The following is a 26,607-nucleotide window of genomic DNA, read 5'->3' as shown; positions in this document are numbered from 1 at the left end:
TTCACCCCAGAGGTCCATATTATGCGGCTCAGATTGTGTCCAGCATGTGTGTACAGACCACCATCCGATGCTGTTTATCTACACTGTCCCCTGCCAAAACTTTACAGTACACAATCTCTTTCAGGTTGCATCTTCTACATAAAATATAGTCCACCTGTATGCACCTTCTTCCACTCTTATATGTCACCCTATGCTTCTCTTTGTTCTTTAGATAAGTATTCACCATTTCCAGTCGTTGGTAACCCAGACCTCGACCAATTCTGTATGAAATTTAGGTTTGTAATCCGCATATTTGATTAGGCACATGTTTTACGCTGGATGCCCTTCTTGAGCCATGGCTATTTATTCAGGCTTGGGTCCGGCACTAAGAGTGCACTGGCTTGTGCAACCCTAATTGCTGGGTTAATTAAGTTTTATTGTGAATATGGCAATTTTGATAGACGCACATAAACACACATTTTCTTGCATTAATAACCATTTATTCATTCAAATTAAAATAAAGTGTTGCTTCATCGGGATCTATTTTTACTAGAATATAATAAACAACATTTGGCCATAGGGTGTCACCTACTTGATGATTAATTCGTATTTATTACGCAATGTTTACTGTATATAAACTGCTATACTGAATCTCTTCAAAGCGAATAATAACTGTTCTCGTATTCATAGAACCGCACTCTTCACCTGCAAATATTGCTTTACTGTATACAATAGCAGCAAGAAGCTGTGAAAACCACGCCTCTCGACCACGCCCCTCTGCACGTGCCTGTGTAATGCACATTTGCTCCGGCCAATAATGCATCATGTCTAATAGAATTAAGTAACATGCCCGTTGACCACGCCCTTTTGCACGTGCCTGTCTTTTGCACTCTTGCGCGTGCCAATATACCTGCTACTTCATATCTAATAGTATTAAGCAGCGGTGAAGGCCACGCCCCTCAACCACGCCCATCTGTACGTGCCTACTGCTTTATTATACCTAATAAAATTAAGCAGCTGCACAAGCCACGCCCCTCTACATGGCTTGTTTCCATTAAACCCTATATAGCAATATTAGGCTGTAAAAGACACGCTAGCGGTTCTCCTTCGGATTTGTAACTGCAACATTTCCTTACATTTTCTTTCTAAAGGCCAAGTTAAAGATACATGATATTAAGACATTATATTGAATAACTTAATTAAAGACTACAAACATTGAGTTTTACATGCGTTTCAGTGCGACAAAATGCAATTTATGCATCTTTTTAACGCAACACGAGTCAGTATAGTAAATTATAATAATTTAACACTCATAAAAGCGTCACGAATGAAAAGCAAATGACTTTTCCAGTTAGTAAACGATATAATATGTACTTTAAATCCAAGTCTTTTTTTAAAAAAGATCCCATCTGCGGAATATTGGGAACAATTGACGCTTATTAATATAATATATGCAGTCGTCAATGGTCCATGTAATTGTGTAGGCAGTGCTGGAATGTGTGCTGAATCGTCACATCCGTCGGCTGGGAGTTCAGGAAGTTGTCCAGTACAAACTCTGGAGCTTTGACTATCCGGGACGTGAATTCAATCCTGCCATCACTAATTACTCGGAAATAATAATGGGCGAGTCTCTCAGAACCCGGCGCAGCTTCTGACCCGAGTCCTGGTTTACTCTCTGTCCCTCTGCACCTCCGCGGTCTTTACTCGAGCTGTTATGATGATAGTCCGTGGTTTGCCGCTGCTTTGTCTCTGTTTCTGGAGTTCGCAGTCCCTTTACCGTGTCCCTCTGAAGATGATGAGCGGAAAGTTGGACTCGTCGGTGCTTCTGGAGCTCAGCGCTTTACAGAGGAACCGGAGCGCATCTGGAGACTCCGGCCTCTCTCTCGCTTCAGACCCTGCTGGCAATGTCAACTTCTTGAGCATGGTAGAGAATTTGGATGGAGACTCAGGTCGGGGTTATTACCTGCAAATGGTTATCGGGACGCCAGGCCAGAAAGTAAGTAATTTTATCTGTATAAACAATTTAAGGGTCATAAAATATTACAGATTATTTATTACTTATTACACTCTCAATACAGTCTGTTTAATTATTCCAGTTGTTTCTACAAACAAACCACAAACTTGCATCTGTGTGAGATTTTGTGGTTTAAACTATATATATATATATATATATATATATATATATATATATATATATTAAATGTGTGTGTGTGTGTGTGTGTGTGTGTGTGTGTGTGTATATAATATACACACACACACAAGTGTGTGTGTGTGTGTGTGTATATAATATACACACTCAAAAAAAAAAAAAAAAAATATATATATATATATATATATATATATATATATATTACACTCACACAAATATATATATATATATATATATATATATATATATATATATATATATATATATATATATTACACATGTATACACAACTAAACACAATCATATCACATCATATTACTGTTATAAATATTATATGGTTTAATTATTTATTAATTATTACATATACAGTATAATGGAAATGGAACTCAAGTCCCCATAACGCAGGATTGTGCGCAATAAAACAAATGCGGAAAACTGGCATAGTATTAAATGGTCATTCCAAATGTACAAAAGTCAATAAAATGGAAATAAAATAAAAATGTATTAAAACTTTTTATTGTTTGCACGGTAAAAACAAATAATAATCCATAGCCCGGTGATTGGAGACCCCTATAGTACATCACAGACTTGGCCTACTAGCAGTCACCTCACATAGTTTCACACTTTCTTCAATAAAAAAAAACTGTATTCATTTATTAATTGCTTGTTAATAAGTGGTACTTTGTTTACTGGCACTATCATTACTGCAATAAGCTTTATAGAAAGAAGTATATTAGCTCAGCTTTCTTTTTAAGAACTGTTGAATAAATTCCTTATTTTCTTTAATGCAGATTTATTTCATAAGTATCAGTTCTTACATTTTTAATATGTAGTATTATAATTTTTGGGAATGTTTTAAATGTGCTATACATAATTTTGCTTTTGTTATCTATCTATCTATCTATCTATCTATCTATCTATCTATCTATCTATCTATCTATCTATCTATCTTTTACTTTATTAGTAATAGGTTTCAGGAAACTCTTATAAGGCTGGGTGACAAAACGAGCTACAATGTCAGGCATTTTCACTCATGTGGGCAACAAAACGTCCATGAATCAACTGCTGCCGTACTTTTCAGGTGACCTGGATTCCCAAAAACGACTGTAGACAGGATCTGGGTAGGACATTCGTGGTTTTATGGTCCTGAGGGCAGCGTGTTGTATCATGTGATTCAAGAGGCTCTGCTTATCCCCCCTGGGCAACACAAGACAAATCAAGACTTTCCTTCATATGTCTGCTGTGGGCCTGAAAGTTTGAGCTCACATGAGTTCACATGATTAGCAGCCAGGCAGCTGACTGAGATTATGACCAAAGGGAACAGCAAAGGGAACATTTTCAGCAGGAATGCTTTATTCACCCAACACCTCTCACTGCTTTTGTGTTGTATACTTTTTCTTAAGAGGGTGAGATGATTATTCGTGGTGTGAGCAGTTTTAAGATGATAGCCACAACAGAGCTCATTAACATCACCAAGGATAAAAGAAATACAGCTTGGTTGTAGAATATATGTGAACGAAAAAAAAAAAAAAGCAGTTAGAATTTATTATTTATTGTAGTAATATCCTCAGAATAAGATTTTTTGAACAACTTTAAGTGCAATGTGAAGAAAATGTGGTGCACTGTGGATGCTGCCACCACCGTGCTTCATCGTCGGTATGGTGTTCTTTGGGTGATAAAGAGGTCTTGTTTTTATGCCAAACATTATGCGTGACTAGAAGAAAATGTGAGTGGTTAACAGACAAGCTTGTGTCACTGCAAAGCAAACAATTCTGTTCTCCTTGGTATGATGACTGTTTTGATACCCCTCAAAGTGATATGATGTGTGATTCAGCCTAAAAAAGTGTTCAGAATTAAAATCCGCGATAATAAAGTAAGAAAGTAAGAAAGCAATAATGATGCTTGTATACAAAGTTTTACTTTGGTCTCATCATACTATAACCAATTTTGCCACATAATTTTGGATGACATGTTTGCAAATTTGTAGGCAGTCCTTGTATGAATAATAATAATATGATTATAAAGGAATTTAACAACACAAGGAAATAATTTAATGATGCTGCTCGTTTCTTGGCATAAGTTTTTGTCTTATCCTTTAGTCTATTTTGAATGGAAAATATTTTCTCTTCTTTCATGGGTTCCATCTGTTTTAGAATTATTTATCTATTTTTTTGCAGCCATCTCCTGATTGATATCCTTCAAATAACAAAAGTCCATATTATGTGGATGTGGATTATGGCTTCAGACATCAGATGATGTAATGAAAAATCTAAGAATCATAATAATTGATAGATGTTTAATAACTTTTGCATGTAATTGGATTCTGAACAATATTACATACCTTGTTATAAAAATCAAAAATGCAACCGTTTTCCTAAAACATTTCCGTTTTCTGTTCACTTTAATTGTGCCTGCTGCTATTTCGGGTTAAAAGTAAAAAACGTTATGACTTTTATGATTTGTTTTTTTTATTTTCTGCATTGTGACCACTTCCCAATGGGAATGTACACTGGGAATGTACACTTTTCTGTCTGTTCAATGCAGGCTAACATGGGATTTGTGTAAACCTTGGGATCGCCATGTCATGTGAATGCAGCTGAAGCACATCATGATTCGATGATTGTTCTGTCCGTGCTGCTCTGTGTGAAATCGTCATTATCCAGACGATTCTCCTTCTCGGCCCTTCTCATCTCCTCTTTAGATGACTAAGCAGGCTGACCCGAACGCCGCAAACATTTAAAACCCAATCCAAGATCCTCAATGGATATGTAATTAACGCTACTTATGTTAATTAACATCAGGCTTTTTAAACATGGCACTAATTGTTGAATCTGTCGAGGTCTGCTGAGGCGATGGCTGGAGTGGCTCACATCTGCTAATTGATACAAACAGGTAGCAGATGCGTGTGCGGTGGCAGAGCGCGCCTGCCAATTAGTCAAGGCATCTTGATGTGGGCTGATTAGCCTAGTGTGCAAAGCACTGGAGTGGAAGGATGATGAGGGGATGAGAGGAGCATTAGGTAAGCAAGTAAGAGAGATACTGTATCAGCTAGCTCTTAAGTCGGTTACAAGTTGAACCCTGTGTCTTCTAATACCAAAATCTTCTTACTTCGAGTGAACATTTATTATATTTATTTATTATTATCTTTTAAGGTGTACAGCTCTTCAGGTGGGCAGAATGAAGGCATTGCCATTTAGAGGGAAGTCACTTGCATTTATATACAGTGGTTTGTAAAAGTAAATACACATACAAATGCTGTTCTATTTTCTCTTTCAGTATTTATTATCGATTGGTTTCCTCGATTGATCATTGGAATTAATAATGCAGGTATTTTAAAGAATCTCCAGATGAAAGATATTGTCTTACGAGGACAAAATTCACTTATGTGCCTGTTCACGTGGGAAATATTAATTGAGCTCTCATTTTCTGGAGAAAAAAAACCCTGTCATTAAAGAGACACAGGAAAGGAGTGTAAATGAAGTCTTAGGAACAGTTTAAGGAGCTTTACAATAAAGTAATAGAATTTACACATTTTGAATGAGGGTATAACATTATATCTAAGAGGTTGTACATTCTTTTAGATCACGAAACAAAGGAAGTTACAAGCCAAGATGGAGACTGCTGAGGGAAGTCACTGTAAGGCCAGTAGTAACTCTGAATGTGTTAAAGTGTACAGTCATTTCACAAGCTCTGATTGTTGTGTGGCTGAAAATACAATGTTGTTTAGGGACAGCCATATGTAAGCACAAGACTGAGCCAGTGTAGATGTTTTTGTTGTTGTGACGAGGCCAAAATGTGTGGTGAAAACCTCATACAGGCCACTTATCCATGGAGCTTCCAAACCTTTAACAAACTTAACTGGATTTCTGAGAGGATCTTTTTGATCAATGGTTATAATCTGCAATTGTAATCTTAGTCATGTGTTTACTTTTAGACAGTTATTAAACATGGTCAGATTTCGCCAAATTTAGATCTTAGTGCAAGCCAACGGCACCAGCAGTATGTAAGGACATGACTGAGACACTTGAGGCCTAAGCTGGATATGAATGGATGTCTTTATTATTGATCAGTCTGAACAAAGAATTTTATCCAGAATGTTTTAAAAAATGTATGTATCCTTTTCTTATGCAAATATGTGCTGAATTGGTACAAAAGCTGGTACGTCTCTACAATGTGCCATTTTCTCATGATATTCAAATGCTTTCCTTTGTAGCTAAAAAAGCATCAAGGAGGGTGCATGAGTGGTGTTTTATTTTTGTTCTATGTTCGATGCCATCTTCATGATTTGTCAAAATAGGGTTTTCCTACCTTTTTTAGAAAGTCTATTTTGCAATTAATTGTTCATTTCCTTTCTGTGAGCTTTGCCTTGTATGGTGTGGTGTGAATATCACAGAATGCATACACTTGTACTTTTTTATTTTTTAGCTTATACAAACCTTCACAAATGTTAAACGAATTATTGATAACTAAAGCCCCTTGAGATCAAGCTGACTTCATTTGGAGACCCAAGCTGTGCTTTTTGACGTCTGATCACAAGTCATTACTTTTTTACAGCTATATACTGTGAAGTCAAACCATTCAGTATGATGAAAAAATCATATATATGAGTATATTGTGAGTTCTGGGATGATCATAGAACAGTGTTTATAATTACAGAAATTTTTTTTTATATACAATGAAACTATTATTGGTAATCAAAAAATGCATTTCTGACAACTCCACTTTATTTTTATTTTGTCTGGTTGCAAACAACTTTAGCTTTCTCTGTTGTATGGACACATTATAAGCTAAGAACATTTCCATGCATAAGAATGGAAATCCGAGGCTTTTTTTGTGTAAAGTTCAACCCGGAACAGCTGCAGGATTAAATTCCTCAATCGGCTCAACCATGCGAATTTGACCAAAGAATGAACTTCGATCATTCAAGATTCACCACCACATTTAAAAGGTTTGCTTTCCTTTCACACTGTAAGCATAAAGAAATGGAGAAACTAATTAAACAAACAGACAGTAAAAAAAAGCGAATAACTGCAGGGTCATAAAGAATAATTTATGAAGAGAAAACGCTGTAGATAAACAAACGCTCCTCATTACGTCACCGCAGCCGCTCGAATAAAATCAGCATTTTTATTTTCCCTTTCCGTATGGTTTGATTGAGATAATAAGCCATTAAAATGAACGGCGGCGTTGAAGTGCTTAACTGATTTGAAATGGGACAATGGGAGATGTTGGCGGCATAGTGGAGCTCAGAGTCAGTAGGTTTATTATGATGGAGTTAACGATGAGGAATGTCTGTAATGGTCCCTCTGCCCACTCGGCAAGATGGCACTGCTCCGTTATCTCATTAGTTCTCCCTCGTTGAGCTGGTGCTCAGACAACATTATTCTGACTGCTGCGGCTTGCTCGCACACGTCTGCCAAAACAGGAGCATATGTGTGTGTGTGTCTGGAGAGAGAGGGAGAGAGAGAGGAAGAGGGTTGTGCCAGCCGAGTCCCTGAATGGGATTTTCACAGTAGCTTGATGGTTAGTGTGTTGGAAAATTTGAGCAGGGTTTAGATCATTAGCCTTTGTGTGTGTGTGTGTGTGCATGTGTGTGTGTGTGTGTGTGTGTGTGTGTGTCTATATCTTTGTAAGGAAAGAAAATGTCTTCACAAGGATAGGAGTCACAATTTTCTGGGACATTTGGTGTTCCTCACTAGGAATTTTATTACTTATTTTTATTACTTATATGCTTTTTAATTATGGAAGTTCCTCACAGGAGTAGTAAGACAAATGTGTTCATGTGTGGTAAAGGAAACGTGTTTTACTCGCAGTTCAAAAATATCAACTCTCTTTTATTGTTTTTCAGTATGCATGGTTATCATAAGTGTCGATCACCCTATGCAGACATTTCATTCCATGCTGTTGGAGCGAGTCATATTTATTCTGTAAAGTTTGTGGTTTGTTTAACCATGTGAATGCCTCTAAAAACTCAGCTAAGTTGTGAATCACAGGGCGGGACACAAAATGGTTCTTCATATTGACAATGGTTTTTTTTTTTTTTTTTTTTTTGCGCTTTCAGTTGAACATCTTGGTGGACACAGGAAGCAGTAACTTTGCTGTAGCTGCTGCACCACATCCCTACATCTCATCCTACTTCAACAGAGCACTGTAAGATCAAGACTCCCATCCTTGGCTCGTTGTCCTGCGATTATACCTTGTGCCTTGAAATATGATTCCCTCAAACTACATTTTATTGAACTAAGCACATTGGCATTGTGAATATTTTGGAGTGTAGGAACTACAAAGAAAATCAATGGTCGCCCCAAATGAATAACTAAAACTAGAATGTGCGAGATCGAACCGTACACCACCGCATTGTAATTCTGGAAGATAATAGTTTAAGATGAGTCTAAATGTGGTACATCAGCAGGAGGAAAGAATGGAGTCTTGTTTTGAACACACTCCTACACTCTAGCTCATTAGTGAGACAAGCTGATTACGTTAGCTAAATTTAAACATGACCGTCTACGAACGCAATCATGATAAATGTTGTTTCAGCCGCTGACAGAAATTTTGGCGCGATTTGGTGTTGGAGGCGGAATAATTGTTGGTTTTTTAAACAAACCTCAGCATTTCAGCTTAGATGCCACTGTGGAAGTAGATGGCATTATATCTTTTTGCATTTTCAAACAAAAAACCCAGGATTCCTCGTTTTGATTTTAGGTAATTTTTAATTATATATCGCTTTTGATAACAGGTTTGGTCGCAAAGCAGGGTTGAGGTATCTGTGTGGATTTTTAGCAAGGAAATCTGAGTGGCAGGCGCCGAGAAAAAACTTCCTGAGGTGACCAAGAGTAACCTTTGCTGCTAGGGTTGTTGCTTAACATCCATGAAAATCCATTGAAGAAATGATTTCATATCTGTTAGTCTTTTACTCGAAATAGAAACAGACCAGCTTTTGTTTGCTTATTGGTTTAGTTGGATTTTACACTGTGCGTGAGTAAAGCTGATGAATCCACTGTTTGTTTTGAACAAGCTAATCGTCGTTGTTAATGCAGCCTTAGTTTTAAAACCTTACCTATGCACTTTTTTACAGCAGGTAAAGCATACAGATATAGATCTGTACTGAATCCTGTCTAATCTGCCTCTCAGCTCCAGCACGTACAGAACAAGTGGCAAGTCTGTGTCAGTCAAATACACTCAAGGTGATTGGCAGGGAGAGCTGGGCTCAGACGTCATCACGATCCCTCAAGGTCCCAACGGCACCATCGAGATCAACATCGCTGCTATCTTAACCTCAGATGGCTTCTTTCTCCCTGGCATCAACTGGCAGGGCATCTTGGGACTGGCATACCCCTTACTGGCTCGGGTAAGACAAACGCAGGAAGTGTTGTTCTGTGGAATGTTGATATGGATGTGGGTTTGCGAGTGTGTGTTTGTTTAAGGGCAGCCTGGTCTGTGAGATGACGTTGTTAAGCTTTCACAAGGAGTGGCTGCTGTTTTAATGTTTAATGTTGATTGATTCATATCTTAGATCATTTACATAATCGTAATCTGTAATGGGATGAAAAGGCACAGATTTTTTGGTAAAGTGAATTTGGTTAAATGAACATTAGAACAAAATACATGTAAGCAATTGAATCAAAACAATCGCTGCTGTTGTGTCTCTCAGCCCGACCCATCGGTGGAGCCCTTTTTCGACTCGCTAGTGAAGCAGACAGGCATCCCAGATGTTTTCTCTCTCCAGATGTGCGGAGCAGGAATCTCCGCCAGCACCGCCACCAACCCAGCAGATGGTAGTTTGGTGAGTTTTCGCTGTTTGACTCATCCACGCTAAGTACATGCTGCTGTATTTACACTGATCTGCAACAGCTGGTGCAGCTGGCAACAGTTGGCACTATTCCAAGCTAAACCTGCATAAGAACTCTAATACACATCTAAATTACAAGCAGTGGACAAATCACTAGCTCAGGACAAGCAGACCGTAATTTATTTGTTGCTCCGTTTACAAGTCGGTTCAACAACCAAAAAAGAAGAAATCCTGTTGATTTGGTGAATTGGTGCCCATTATGTTCTTGAGCAGCAGGAGCGAAACCTGAAGGTGTGATGTTTTGTGCATTATGAGATGATTTTCTGATAACCATGATTGTAACGAGTGATTGAGTTACTATAACTTTACGGAAGATTTTGAGCTATATCTGCATAATCTTGTTGCTATGTGCTGCTGCCACATGATCGGCTGATAAAGGTGACTGCATGCATGTTCAGGTGTTCCGATTAAAGTGTACACAATATTGATGATTGGTCTCTGGTGGTCTAATGGTTAGGATGTGGTGCTCTCACCGCTGCGGCCCGGGTTCGATCCCCGGGCAGGGAACCCAAGCCCGGATAAATGGGGAGGGTTGTGTTAGGAAGGGCATCCAGCGTAAAAACATGTGCCAAATCAAACATGCGGATGATCCGCTGTGGCGACCCCTAATGGGAGAAGCCGAAAGAAAGTTTTTTTATCGGTGGATCGGCATAGATGTTAACGATGTGATGCATCGCTTTTAACATATTTGCACTGGCAAAAAAACTATTTTTTAATATATAAAACTATTAGTAGATGCTTTAATTATTTAGAAAGTGACCAATAATTTGTGACCAATATTTTATATGTGAATTGATTTCTCCTCGCTAAACAGTTTCTCAAAGGCGTTCTCTCAGCACCACTGCTGCTACGTGAATATGACGTGAATATACACGAGGCGTATCCTGAGAGTCACATAAAATACAGATTAACATAGCTGAGGTAGAGCTGCATTTTCCTGGATACAGAAAATGAAAAGAACGTCTGGTTTTATTGAATCTTTTTTTCATTTTTTATTTTTTTTGCACAGAGGTCTGTTTGTGAAAGGGCCACGCATTAGAAGTCAGAAGGCACTTAAGTAAATTTGATGTCTGCCTGAAGCAAAGAAAAAAAGCTAACTATCTATACCATGTTGAATTGCATAGCATCATTATTTTTTTGTCCCCCATTGTATCGTACTGCATTGAGTTGCATTGTGTTGAATGGCACGGCGTCCTAATAGAGGTGAATCTTATCGCATTGCACAGGTAGCTGCTTCATATGTATCTTTAACATATCATGTTGTCGGCTATGTGTCGAGATGCGGATCACATCGGCCTCTGTTTTGGAGATGCACGTCCTTAGGATACATGGCACCAACCCACTGGGCTGTTTCTAACTTCAAGTATCTGCTTAGGGCACCAAACCACCAGGAATCCCCATTGGCAAATTTCTTTTTATTGAACTTTTTCTCAGTTCTTTTACCATCAATCATTTCTTATTATCAGCTTGACTTATTTTTATTTTTTTTGTATGCTTACCAGAACAGCTGGCACAGCTGGCAGGAGTCTGCACAATCCCAACCTTAAGCAGTGCGAGTAGAGCCACACGATTCCTTGAGGCCAGGTTTGAACACTAATAAGCCATGAGTGGGTTGGATTTTTATGACAAGGATCAAATTATCCCGCTGCCCGAAATCATATAAACTAAAAGCCCTCAAGGGCAGATGAGATTCACCAGCTGCATCTTAAAGAAACGAGAGCTCGCTGAGTCCCCCTGTGCCTTACTGCAGCTCCCTGACACACACACACACACACACACACACACACACACACACACACACACACACACACACAGAGGAGAGAGCGTCTTGTTAGTGAGTGGCTAATTAAGCTACAGAGGGCTTCCAGCTGAGCGCACGGTCTGTTAGCAATATGGAAGTGTTTAAAGTGGAGGCGGCTGTTTCACCTGTTGAGATGAGCAGATGGATGATATGAATCGGTGCTCTAGTTTATTTCCCCTCCCACCTCACAGAAATCTCTCTCATTCCCTCCCTGACAACGATGATCATGGAATATAGAACGAAACGAAAGCGCAAACCTCTCAAGTGTCTCCTGTTTCGCCTTTTTACGCAATTCTGATTCCATTAGCATTCAACTCTTACTGACTTCTTATAACGAGTCTCAATTTTCTTACCCTAAACTGTTAATGCACCAATGAAATGGTTACCAATGTGTCTATTATCATCACTTCAGCAAAAAAATTATCAATTATTGCATCAATATTTCACTGTTTGTCCATTTAATGGAAAGTTCTCTGTGGACTACAAGTGCTGTAGTTGCACCGCTTCCACTGGCTTCTATAGCAAATTGAACAACTTTACATTTTAACGGTATCATTTAGTGACACTTTGGAGAGAAGTAAACGCTCTATATTATGATGTTCCCATCACCATGCCTTACTGTGGGTCTCATGACCTTTCTTTTTTAAAACACAAGCTAAATTATTGTTCCATTTTTGTGTTGTTGTGCTCAAAGTATATTCTAAAAGAGTTCAGATTTATCGGAATGCTTTTAGCCATGCATCTCTGTGCTCATTTTTATTTTTAGCAGAGAAGCTCTGCGTGGGGTGTAGGAATTAAGGTAACTGTGGTGCACTTCTCTACTTATTGTTCTCTATGTAACTGCTGTTCCCACCGCTCTCTCCCACTGTTATCTACCCGGCTTTCTCTCTTACCTTCCTTATCATTAGTCTGGGAGCATGTGGCGCACGTCTGGGGATGATTCAATGTGGTTCAATGAACGTTCCACCAATTTGTAGTTTGCATGAGAAAAGTTTTAGAAAAGTCAGGTCTATAAATATTTGGACACCGACAAGGTTATTTTAGTTGTCTGCTACAGTGCATTGGAACTGAAATTGCATATGTGTATGAGCTCACGGTTTTCAGCTTTAGTTTGAGGGCTTTTACATTCAAGTCAAGTCATAGCTGACAGCTAAATAAAACAACATAGAGCTACATCACACAATATAAGATGTCCTGGCTACATAAAGCGCATTGTGTTCAACCTGGTGACAATAGAAAACAGTGTAGGACAAATACACAAAACACAAAATAGCACCGCCAGCAAACCTGCTGTATAATGTGTTATACAGTACAATGTGCAAAAAGAGAACTATAAACAAGTGTACAAGAAAATATAAAACACAAAATATCGTACAAAACAGCAACAGAGGCAACTGCACAATCGAGAGAAAAATAATAACTAACATTGTAGGAATTCTTTTTTTTTTTTTTTTATCCCCTTATGTGGATAGTTTGTAACCGGACAACCTATTAATCATACATTAAATTTGTATATATTTTGAGTCTGATATTCTTGAGATCAGCGGATGTTGGGTTCCTTACCTGTTAACATTTTGTAAGGTTTCACAGCACGTGTTTATTTCTTGCTTGTTCTTGATGTTCAACCAGTCAAATGCATGCTTTATTAGATTTAGGTCAGGTATTTGACTGGAACTTCTTTTTAATGTTTTACTTAAAATATTTTAGAAAAAGTACCTGGGTTGTTTTTGAAGTATGTTTTATTGTATATCTGCAGTATGAAGGGTCCTACGGTGGGTTTTATATTATTTGTGAGCCCATAATATAATTCTATACACTTCAGAATTCATTCATTCGGTTTCATTGGTAGGTATGCATGCTTTCACGAAAAGCTGCGGTGGTGTACTTTGGCTCATGAGCAATTCCTTTCCTTTCTTCCAATAAGTGAAAGCTCTGTTTTGAGCTGATTCTTTCATTTCAAATCAAATATAGTTTTACTGGGCAGTATATGGAAGAATACTTAATTTTTTTCAGTGTTTTACCTAGAATGATGCAAATGTAAATGGTTTCAATTGATAGAATGTCAAAATAATATGTTAAAAACATTAGTCTTATATTATGGTTCTGGAAAGGCTCACAAAAAGGCTGAATTTAATTTTGACACCCTGGCTGAAGAAGCAGAACACTTAAAAAGGCATTTTTATTCTCATAATAACATTTACTGTAATAAATAATTCTTATTGTTATTTCTGATGTATTTTCTCACATGGTTAAGATCATGGGAGGACTCGAGCCAACGCTGTACCGAGGCTCAATGTGGTATACACCTGTTCTGCAAGAGTGGTACTACCAAGTGGAGGTCTTGAAACTGGAAGTTGGTGGCAGAAATCTAAACTTGAACTGCAAAGAGGTACCTTAATTTCCTTTCACAACAAATATCTTTTTTTTTTGTTTTTGCTTCGTCGATGCGGCACGTGTGCCTAAACAAATCCAACCATCCATTTTGAAAGAGAAACAGATTATGTGACCTTTAATAAAAATCAAATGCATTTTTATCGGAAATACTTAATAAGCGATTGTGTAAGATTGTTCTTTCCAAAGCTATAGAGAGAAAGTGGCTTTGCTTACTACAGGCCTTGTCTAATATTCTGTATATTGTTTTCAGTATAATTTCGATAAAGCCATTGTGGACAGCGGGACAACATTACTACGGCTTCCTGTGAAAGTATTTGATTCTGTCGTCGAGGCCATCACACAAATGTCAATGGTACGCCCATGGTTGTTTGTCTTAGAGGTTCAGTAATTTCTAATGTTTGAACAGCTTTTTAAAAGTGGTGTTGGAGCCTTTAGAAACCATGGTGACAACACCGTATCCTAACTATACACAAGCATCAAAGCCATGTGTTGCTAATGGGTTCTTTTTTTGTTTAAAAAACATTCTGGTTGTACAGTTATCACTGAGCCACATTTTGGATTTAAAGCCAGTTCCAAGTCTAAATTAGTTTTATTTGTCTTATCTCTCTGTTTTGAAAGTCCTTTTTAGATCATTTTTAAATTTATAGCAATTTGTGTAATCTAATTGTGGCATGTTTAATACAGAATATTGCTTAGAATACTGAATTTTGTAGCTACTGTTTTATATGGGATTGTGTAGGTAATGGTGGGGAACAGTGGGTTTTTACAAAGAACTAACTTGCAAATTGTGAATTAATTATCCTAAATGTTCGAATATTACAATATGGTACCTAATACATTTAGCTAAAGAACACATACACACACACACACACACACACACACACACACACACGGTGCTTAGCAGGTCTTACAATTAAGTAAAAACCTGAGATGAACAAAAACAAATATTACACTGTGCAACTATTACAAAAATAAAGACAAAATAGAAAAGCCATGTGTGATAAACTAAACATACATTTTCCAAAAAGAAAAAAAACAAAACAATTTTACAACTTTTAAGAGGAAAAGCAGTGTGACCACCTCTGCAACAGCCCAATTTTGAGCAGTTTGCTGGTCTGGAGCATTCAGCTGTGTGTTATTGTTATTACAATGCAATGGAGGAAAGACATCAGCAGTTAATGTAATGAAGAAATTGTTGGTGCCCAATCAAAATAATTTCCATCATTCTACAGTGAAGATTATCCACAAGTGGAAAACATTCAGGGCAGTTTCATGTCAGATCATGCAATGCTCAGAGAAACTGAAAAGTAATATCTCAGAGTCTGAAATCTTCTTCTCTAAAAAACAACAACATTAAAACACAGCATAGGTTTAAATCTGAACAAACCACAAAACTTCTGGAACAATGCCCTTTAAACAGATGAGACCAAAGTTGCGATGTTTGGCCATAATGCACAGTGCCACGTTTGATGAAAACCAAACACAGCATATCAGCACAAAATCCTCATACCACCTGTTGAGTATGGTGGTGTAGGGGTGATGATTTGACTTGTTTTGCAGCCACGGGACCTGGGCAACTTGCATTGAGTTGGTCATGAAATCCTCTGTTTACCAAAGTATTCTAGTCAAATATGAGGCCATCTGTATGACAGCTGAAATCGTGTCATGCAACAGGACAAGAATCCTAAACACACCAGCAAATTTACAACAGAATGACAAAATAAATACAAACTCAAGGTGTTGCAATGCAGCCTGGAGTCCAGACATTATCCTGACTAAAACACTGTGTCAGGACCTTAAGAAACCTGAGCATAAACAAATATCTGCAAACCTTAATGACCTGAATCAACAATGTTTAGACGAGTGATCCAGAATTCTTTCCACAATGATTGGCGAGACTGATAAAGTCATACAAAGCATTATAACTTCAGGTTAATGGTAAGGTGTACTCTGTTTTTCACACACAGCTTCTCCATTTCTGCTTGATTTTTATAAAAACAAATAATGACCGGGTGTAATATGTTATGGTGGTGTTCATTTGTTGTTGTACTTACCTATATCTGAGGACCTGATGTTTTGTATTGTTCTGATATGTAAAAAGCATAAAATTCATAGAAGGTTCTGTCTTTTCCACACGACTGTATATGAAGTTAGTGCTAAAATGTTCCATGCTGAGAAATGTAAGCTAGCTTAGCAGCAGTTAATTAGCTGAGGAGCTATTTGTTCTTAATGTTTTTATTATTGTGTTTCAATACAAATCCTTTTCTCCAGATCCAGGATTTTTCCTCAGGTTTCTTTTCTGGGACCAAGTTGGCATGCTGGATGAAAGGGGAGTCACCATGGGAATTCTTCCCTAAAATCTCAGTCTACCTCAGAGCGACCAACACTAGCCAGTCATTTTGCCTCACAATTCTTCCACAGGTCAGAGTCGTGCTGGTATACTACAGAAATTCTCTGTACAATAGAATATTTTTGCCACCTTACACTACCAGCTTAGAAATTTTCCCCTGAATATTTTTGCTACCTTACACTACCAGCTTACAATTTTCACAGTTTTCACTGGAGACTACATTAAATGCTATATAAAGCTGCAGCAAGACTGTATTTTTTGGTCTGAAAATACTGTTCAGATACACACACCGGCCTTCACTTATAAATTCACTAATAAGGAATTATTAATAGTAATGTGAAATTAGCGCTGTTTTGCTGTAGAGGTTAAATAGGCATTTTTTAAATGGCTATTTAACAAGCATAGTGTTCATTACAGCAACTGATGTTTGATTAAGTCATAGACGCTTGCTGAAAAATAAAAAGCTCAGTCATATTGTTGGCCTTCTGAAATCCTTTCAATCCTGAACTTAAACTATTTCTATCATCAAACCTCTACAATATATTATTTTTACATTTCTGAAAGACAAATGCAAAAACAAACAAATAAATAAATATATAATATATATATATATATATATATATATATATATATATATATATATATATATATATATATATATATATAATGTGTGTGTGTGTATATATGTGTGTATATATGTGTGTATATATGTGTATATATATATATATATATATATATATATATATATATATATATATATATATATATATATATATATATATATATATATATACAGGTGCATCTCACTAAATTGGAATATCATTTAAAAGTTTTAGTAATTCAATACAAAAGTGAAACTCGTATATTATATACTTCAGAAGACCATTTAAAAAAAAAAAAAAAAAAAAACATTTTTAGTGAATTGGTGGCCTTCTGGAAAGTATGTCATTTACTGTATATGTACTCAAAAGCTCCTTTTGCTTTAATTAATGCCTAAATTCAGCGTGGCATAGAGGTGATCAGTCTGTGGCACTGCTGATGTGGTATGGAAGACCAGGTTTCTTTGACAGTGGCCTATATATATATATATATATATATATATATATATATATATATATATATATATATATATATATACACACACACACACACACACACACACACACACACACACACCCATTAATTCATTTATAAAAAAATTATAATCTCACATTTTTCTTTTCTTGAAATAGTACACAAAGAAAGCAGACCTGGAACAAATCCATAGGGGACACCATATAGGATTTAAATTTATGCTGAAGATGTGGTAATGGTCTGTCACTTACAGTACAGATCAAAAGATTTAGACCTGTCTGTCTAACACAAATTGCTCTTCACACCTGTTCATTAAATTATCTCATGGTCAAATACTCCACTAGTCCATCGAACAGAAACATCACCACAATCTGAGAGAAGCGTTAGGTTCGTTAATTGGCACTAATTCTGTGATGCTTCTGAAAACCAGACTAAAATACAGGCTGAAAATGAGTCACGAGCAATTGTAAGTTATACTAAAAGTAGCTGATGTCTAGCTTTTCGAATAGCTTAATTTAATGCTTTTTCTTTTTTCTTTTTTTTAATGAACACCAGAAGGTGTGCGACTGAAAGATCAAGATGAATCATTTACAGCTCTAACTTAAAGATTAACCAAGCTAAATGGGCTGTGTGGTAGATGATTAAAAAGACAGCACTGCTGTGCCAAGCACTGGCAAACTGCTTTTGTGGATAAGTGGAGGACTGAAAGAATCCTCTCAAGTTTTAAACGCCAGTCTGTGAAGAGCCATATGCTCTAAAGCTTAAGTATCTCTGTAGTGCAGCAGGACCAAAATGTTAGTTATGTTTCATTAAGAAACAGATGATGATGATGATTATAACGATGATTCAAATGATCTGAGAGAAAAATAAATGTGACTAGTGCACTGGATTATGATTTTAGTATTGGAATGATCAGTTTTATGAAGGTTGAAGAAGTAAAGTATGAGCTAGCATTTAAGTATATAGTCATCTCGACTTGTTGCTTTAAAAAAACTTAAATAAACAAAAAAATATATATACACTGTATAGACACTTTTACACGAAGCAGCAAGGTAGAAAGCCCGGATTAAGCCGTTTGTAGAGCGTGTTTGTCCGTTAGCCTTTAAATGCGGTACCCAAACTGAAAAAGCAAAATGTCAAAAAAGCACAAAGTACAGACTTCTATAACAGACCACATCCTTATTCATGTGGTCCAAAGTCATCTCTAGTTTTTTATATGTATATTTATATGTATATGTTATTTATATATGCAGTACATAATGTGCTTATTGGTTATTGTGGTTTGAAAGGAAGGTTCTGGTCTCATAGTGCTCAATGCCTCTCTGCAGCTCTACATCCAACTGGTCGCAGACATAGACGGCACACTGAATTGTTTCCGGTTTGGCATCTCCTCCTCCAAGAATGGGCTGGTGATCGGTGCAACAGTCATGGAGGGTTTCTATGTGGCCTTCGACCGCGCCCATAAGAGGGTCGGATTTGCCGTGAGCACATGCGCTGGTAACCTCGGTTTCTATCATTCGACTATAAACCTTTCTGATTATGCAGCCATGCTTGTTATGCAGTCATGTGTTTAGGAAAGTCACAGGTTCAGTTAGGAAGATAGGAGGAATCTCAATCCTATGTTATGGTTGCTAATAAAGAAATAGATGAGAGTATAAATTCCTGCTATATACTTTTTCTGACAGTATCTAAGATCACACAGTGTGGTTTTTCAAAAGTCAGCAACTTTTAGTGAACATGAGCCGTTTCATTATTATTAATGTTTTATTAGTATTTTTTTTTCTCCTTATACCACATTATAGTTTGTGATCATTTATTTATTATTGTTTTTATGTTTTACAACACAATTCGAGCATAGTTGTATGCTGTGCTAGCAAGGCAAAAAGTGATAACAGATTTAGCCTGCACTTTACTTTCCTGGTTCTGGTATTGCTAGTGAAAGCCTGTGTGTGTGGTGCAGCAGGTGGTGGGATTCAGACCAACTAGAATGTACTAAGTACAGTAATCCTAAACGGACGCCACCCCAAAAATGCTTTTAGAATTATTTTTTTTTATTGTTTAAGCCGTAAATTATCCTCCCACACACAGAAAACATTTGCAAGAATACAGCGAGATGAATTTTGTGTAAATTCATAGAAATACAGTACACTGCATCACATTTATAGTGTGTACATATACTGTACAGTATTAACATTTTACTTCATTTTATAAGTGAATATAATATATCTATATATTAATAATTATTTCTATTAATATTTCCCAATACGTTCTTTTGGTCTATCGTGCTATCCGCGATAAACCAGGAAAATCACCCAAACAAATTAGTTTAGTAGAACCACTGTAAAGCGGAGGATTACTGTATAAGTATGTACCAAATAAATGTTTTTCAATATACATTCCAAATGTAACACAATCTTCTTGTCTCAGGCACTCAGGCCCCACTTGTTACGTTCCCAGGGGAGTGTGGGAACAATAACCATTTAGTTGTTGCGGGTTGTTTGGACAATATAGTAGGACCAGAGATTAGAGTAGTAGACTCACACCGGCAAAAGAACATGGACAGTGCCAAAGAAATGAACATAAGAAAAAGGTCAAATCTAGGCTGTTTTTTGGAAGCTTAACCTAACTAATACACAGCAACAGACTAGCTGAATACACTACGCTCTGCTATCAAAAAATACAATGGGTGGCATCTGCCCTCTACCTAAACAATGGCAAAACCTACGTGGTGGAATGTAGGTGCGCGCACGTTCTTGCCTGTTTTCAAACCAGGTGAGCTAGTATAACAGAGACAGCTAGCAACCAGCACAACTAGCAACCAACACAACTAGCAATGTCCACACCAGAATAGTCAGATGTTCTACGTACAGTACATTCCTAAACATGGTCCTAATTTTGTATTTTTCCAATATTTCCCTAGCAGAATCAAATCCTTCAATAGACATTACAGCTAATAACACCATGCTAATCTTGGATATGCTTTGGCAAATGTAACAAATGAAGAAGAAAACATCGAAACGTATGCTACAATTGCTTTTGACTTTTTCATCCCCTTCTCCTAAACTTCCAGAGAAGAACGGCGTCCCCGTGGCGGAGATAACAGGGCCGTTCCTAGCTGACGGTGTGGCATCGGGTTGTGCAGACGGCCTTCTACTGCAGGAGCCTTTAATGTGGGTGGTGGCCTACACCCTGATGGCACTGTGCACAATGGTACTGCTCATCCTCATCGCACTGATCGTCGTGCCGTGCCGGCGGCGTCAGCACGAGGGGGAAATCACAGACGAGTCCTCGCTAGTACGAAATCGCATCAAATGATGCTGTGCCTAAAACTCAGCCCGGAACTGCTCAGGCATCGGGCTGGGGAGGACACTGAATGCAGATTCATCGGTCGATCTGTTTAGCGTTGTATTTGTCAGATGAATACTTTAATTAGACTGCAGCGAGTATTACTACTCAAGTGAAGTGGGTTTGGGGTTTCGGAATTTTTCCACCCACCGAAGTGCAAAGGTTTTTTTTTTTTTTGTCATTGTTTATCTAACACTAATGTAAAATGTCACACAATTTCCAGTAATATGCTCCCGGCTGATTATTGGTTAGGATTGTGTCAGTCGAATGAAACATAGGGGAGCAGAACACTGCAGAAGTGCTTGTAGCGTTGCTGCCTCACATCTCCAGGGGCCTCGGTTTCGATCGTGAGCTCGACTTTCTGTCTGCATCGAGTTTTACCTTTCTCCCCTTATCTGCATGGGTTTCTTTCTAGCTCCCAAAAAAACATGACAGGAGGTGGATTCGGGGCTAAAAATTGCACCAAGAAGTGAACGTGTGCGCACGGGTCTTTTGATTGACTGACATCCTATACACAGATTACAGAGTGTTCCCGAGACATGATACAGATCCCACTGTGACCCCAACCATTATATAAACGACTAAAGGACGAGGACTTACTGATTGAAGATTAATAAATTAAACATAGGACGTCGTAACGTAAGGACAGTTGCGTGTGTATTCTAAAATGCAAGGATTTGCCAGACAGTGATTCGTAATTGTTTTCATTATGACTAATACAAAACGATGTATTTATTTTTAGACGTTTCATCACATATCAGTAAATGACAGCAAAATGACAGGTTGCAGCAGTAAATAAGAAAAGTAAAGTAAATACAAGGCATAATGGTGCCAAAGAAGTACATGTTGAATTTAAAAACACCAGAACATTCGTTATTAGCCATTTTTTTAATGACTGAAAGTTTATGACTATATCCTGCAGGGACTCCGCTTGTTTTCACCTCATGTGTAGATAAGTGATTTTTGCATCATACGAGTCTTTGATTGTAGTAAAAGCAATAACATGGACACTGTGCAAATACGCTATGCAAACGATATAGATGTTTTTTTTTTATTATTAAAAAGATGTATATACTGTATGATGCTACGGCTTCTAATCTAGAACTAGATTTTATTACAGAGAAAAATGAATTTTTTTTTTTTTTGAAAAATTATTTCTAGGAGCTTTTAATTATGTTTAAGTAGCAAACACGAGTCTTGGTGAAAGGGTTCTTAAAATCTTATTGGATGTGTGATGGTTGTAGTAGGTATACCTCTTTTTACAAGGTGGTATCGAAAATTTTCTAGATTCGTTTTGTAACACACCAACAGATGGCAGCACAAGGCTGCACGCACAGTCACAGGGAGTCTTGTGTTAATCAGGATCTGTGCAGTTGGTGCTATTCTGACCACGTGCGTTACCACATCTGCGATTTTATCATGGACGAGACAAACAAACAAAGAGCAATCGTGAAAGTCTGCCACACGGACGTTTGACACGATTTGTAACATTTATGCCGATGCTGCAGTGAGTCATTTAAGGTGTTTCGTGTGGCATGTGCGCTTCGAGAGGAGAAGAACATTAGCGGAAGACGACGTGAGATCAGGAAGACCTTCACCGAGCTCAACCCTCCGAAAATGTCCAAACCATTCGTGCATGATGATCGTAAGAGAACGGTCCACAACTGGCAATCCTCACGTGTAATCAAAACATGCGACATCTTGCTGCCAAGTTTGTCCCCAGGCTGTTGACCCAGGAGCCGAAGGAACAACGCATAAAAGTATTCCAAGAACTCGTCCTTCGTGTCAAGCATCATTACCGGTGACGTAATTTGGGTGTAGGGGTACGACCCTGAGCCAAAGCAACAGTCTTTACAGTGGAGGAGCCCATCATCTCATCTCAAAAAAGGCGAAGCATGACGCAGCTTCACCAAATGAATCCTCACCGTCATTTTCCATCATTGAGGGGACAGACAATATCGAGTTCTAGGTTTTCAGGCGTCCGAGGGAGGACATTCGGCGAAAGCGACAGGATCTGTGGTGCACAGTCTCGAAACGTTTTGATTTCACCTCGTATAAGTACATACATGCTTTTACTTTGTGTTGTATTTAAAAGATCTTCAATAGAGAGGCATCACAGAAGATTTTTGTTAGCTCTTATTCTGTTTAATGTTTACGCTTATTTTTTGTTTTTGATGTTGTGTTTAAATGGTGTTCTTAATCGATTGTGTGACGATTGCTAAATCATTGAGCATGATCAATCAAAATGTCACCTTGACATGAACAAGCAAATTGTGGCAAGATCTCGTTATACCGAACCCACCTTTGGTTAGGTTCGAATTGACACTGCTTTCAAATAAACGTTTTATTCTAAAATTTCTTCACAGAGACAAAATTAACAGTATGTTTTTGATGCGAATATCAAAATCTTTGTAAAACATGAACTTATTCCCTGTCACGCATTGCACGAGGATTTTGGTCGCATTGTGTCAGGTATTGGCGTGTTTTTATTTATATCATCATTATTATAAAGTGGCTTCTATTACCCTCTTTTCGATCTTCTTTATAAACACACAGCCAGGATTAGACATGTAGAAAGACGAGGATAAAAAAAAAGGATAAACATTAAAACCAAGACCAGACCCGATTAGTTCTTACAAGTATGTGCCTCACAATACATTTTATTTGTTTTTTTCATTAAGAGCAGCATTATTGAGAACACAAGTTGCCCATACATACAAGGTACAAAAATAAAACAATACCATTAGTAAAAAATCTTTTATGAATAAATAATATTGAATAATAGTAATATAATTGAGCTTAAGTACTGTTTGCATTTGTAGTATGTATATATACACTGATCAGCATAGTATTATGACATTATGAAATTATGAATAATGAGGTGAATAATCACATCATCATGCCACCTGTTGGTGGGGTGGGATATATTTAGCAGCAAGTGAACATTTTGTCTTTAAAGTTGATGTGTTAGAAGCAGGAAAAATGGGCAAGCGTATGGATTTGAGTGAGTTTAATAAGGGCTAATTTGTGATGTCTAGACGACTGGGTTGGAGCATCTCCAAAACTGCAGCTCTTGTGGTGTGTTGCTGGTCTGCAGTGCTCAGTATCTATCAAAAGTGCTCCAAGAAGGAATAGTGGTGAATCAGCGACAGGGTTGCGGGCGGCCGAGGCTCATTGATGCACGTGGGGAGCGAAGGCTGACCCGTGTGGTTTGATCCAACAGACGAGCTCCTGTAGCTCAAATTGCTGAAGAAGTTAAAGCTGTTGATGCTCGATGGGTCAGAACAGTTTTGGCAGCAAAAGGGGGACCAACACAATATTAGGCAAGTGGTCATAATGTTATGCCTGATCGGTGTATATGTATATAAGACACAAGAAAAACTATACAGTAAAATGAGTAAAAGTAGGCTGGCAAATATTTTATTTTTTTCTCAAAATAAAAATAAAAGATTTACTCATCCAGATTCAGATTTAATTCCCATTATAAAAAATATAGGCAAAACTATGTAGTTTCCTTATTTATTTATTTTTATTAAAAAATACTAGGTGAAGCTACAGAGTTCTGTTCTTCTTTATTGCTGAATAATTTCTATTATTTCCTTATAAGAAAACTAGGCAAAGCTATAGAGGTGTGGCTCTGAATAAAGGGGGAATAATATGTTAAAAAGATAAACTAAAAGATAAACTTTTTTTCTTTTTTAGGAAATATGATTCTATGGATTTGAAGAAAGGTTTAAAACATTTTTTTAATGTTTAAGCAGTATCTTTAAGTTGATGTTTCATAACTACATAGGTGTATGTATTCTAAAGTAGAATCTTTCAGTATAATATCTGTGCTGTACTAAAACTAATCATCTGTAGAGACTTAGTTTTTGAGTTTACTAAAATCCCATGAAACACTACGAGATGTTTACACATTTTTTTAAACCTGCTTGTGTAGATTTCTGCTTGTTGTGGAGCCATCTGCTGGTGTGTGGTGGGAATTACACGCTCAATGTTTAAAAGGTAAGGTTGATCAGGATGATAATGGTGGTGATTATTATTATTATTATTATTATTACCTGCAGTGATCTACAAATTTCCATATTTCAAAATCAACTTCTTGTGAAGGCCAATGAATTATTAACTGCCTCTGTATTTTCTTATTACCGGTTATTCACAGATCATTAACACACACTTAGGTTGTGTTACATTCTGGATATTTGGGTCAGTTTTGCTGCTGCAACATCGACACTGAATAGATCAGAAATAGCTTTTAAGCAAGCGGTGAAGTAAATGGCTGAGGGGAAAAAAAAAACAAAGCAATATATCAAGTAGCCACAAGCCTACTGCGGGATTTGAGAGGATAAACATAAGAAGTTACATGCTTCCTCAGGTAAAGTTAATACCATCATTATGATGCCAAGGCTATAGAAATCATCAGTATTATACAGAAATGCAGTATAACTGAGTGCTGCATCACAGTCAGGTTTCTCATGCCATTACTAAAGCAGGAAACCCATTAAACACAATTCAACAAGTCTCCTTTCACTGTAGCCACAGCTGCACTACCCGGATACATCACCTATATTAAAGTCATTTAATCTGATAAAGTTTAAGACAGCAGAGAAACCTTGAAGGTCCTCACAGACTGCCACTGGATGGCACCCTTAGTTCAAGCAGTGGTGGACGAAGTACACAAACCATGTGCTTGAGTAAACTTGATAAAAATATAAATGTATTTGCCTTTAAAATGTACTATATCCAAAGTACTAGGATTTATTATGGCTATAATGAACAATTATCTTTTTTGTCACAAGACTTTTGCTTAATCAACTAAGTTTAGGTGAAAGGACTCTCTCAGCACACCGATCTATTAATTGAATGATGATAATGAGTCGAACACTGATTGATATCTGTTAAAATTATCATCAGCTCAAAAACTTTTAAAGCCGCGGGTGTTGTGGCGAGTTTGAGTTAGAAGTTAATTTGTTTCTCTCAAAATGTTCTGCTTGCTGTTGAACTGACGCTGAACTGTATGTCGGTAAGTAGATACACCAAGTGGCAATCAAAACAAGTTTAAAACAGAGCGTGCGTTCGACTCTGATTGGTGGATTGCTGTGTGTGTGTGTGTGTGTGTGTGTGTGTGTGTGACCAGTTAAGTTTTTATCCACTCGTGAATAAAAAGGAACGACTGATTCCGCAAAATGTTGAGTAAAAAGTACGAGATTTGATTTGAAATGTAGTAAAGTTAAAGTAAAAATCTCCCCAAAAGGAAATACTGCAGTAAAGTACAGATACCTGAAAAAAGCTACTTGAGTAAAGTACCGAATTACATTTACTTCATTACGGTCCACTACTGTGTGCAATTATTTGTGCTTTCGCCCTTTTACCAAGATAACAGCTCTGAGTTTCCTCCTAAAATGCCAGATGAGGTTGGAAAATACATGGCACAGGGGATGAGGCCACTGCTCCAAAACAGATTCTCTCCAGATCAATTAAGGTCCATGTTGGTGGACTCTGCTCTTCAGCATACCCCTTTTATAGGGGTTTAATTGAGTGAACATGGAGAGCAAAGACAAAACCTTGATTCGGTGGCCTGTAAACCATTTCTGTCTTGCTTTTGATCTATGTTTTGGTTCATTGTCCTTTTGAAAGATCAACCACAGCCCAGAGGCTGCCAG

At 37.4% G+C, this 26,607-nt stretch overlaps 1 protein-coding gene across 1 annotated transcript; it reads left to right on the top strand.

The window, feature by feature from the left end:
• The first annotated feature begins 1,290 nt into the window (after positions 1 to 1,290).
• Positions 1,291 to 23,303, top strand: bace2 (beta-secretase 2). Its single transcript, XM_046876979.1, has 9 exons — positions 1,291 to 1,975; positions 8,190 to 8,278; positions 9,263 to 9,479; positions 9,783 to 9,914; positions 14,036 to 14,170; positions 14,426 to 14,527; positions 16,447 to 16,596; positions 18,928 to 19,096; positions 20,670 to 23,303. Exons 1-9 carry the CDS (start codon positions 1,694 to 1,696, stop codon positions 20,912 to 20,914), a joined length of 1,521 nt encoding a protein of 506 aa, XP_046732935.1. The 5' UTR covers positions 1,291 to 1,693; the 3' UTR covers positions 20,915 to 23,303.
• The last annotated feature ends 3,304 nt before the right edge of the window (positions 23,304 to 26,607 follow it).

The sequence above is a fragment of the Silurus meridionalis genome, chromosome 20 (genome assembly GCF_014805685.1).
Source record: "Silurus meridionalis isolate SWU-2019-XX chromosome 20, ASM1480568v1, whole genome shotgun sequence".
NCBI classification, from domain to species: domain Eukaryota; kingdom Metazoa; phylum Chordata; class Actinopteri; order Siluriformes; family Siluridae; genus Silurus; species Silurus meridionalis.
This window is presented reverse-complemented; position numbering and strand designations above follow the sequence as displayed.

Coding starts and splice junctions, on each gene's coding strand:
- bace2 (XM_046876979.1), top strand. CDS start 1,694: ATGATGATAGTCCGTGGTTTGCCGCTGCTTTGTCTCTGTTTCTGGAGT. Junction 14,171..14,425: donor TAAACTTGAACTGCAAAGAG/GTACCTTAATTT, acceptor TATTGTTTTCAG/TATAATTTCGATAAAGCCAT. Junction 14,528..16,446: donor CCATCACACAAATGTCAATG/GTACGCCCATGG, acceptor CCTTTTCTCCAG/ATCCAGGATTTTTCCTCAGG.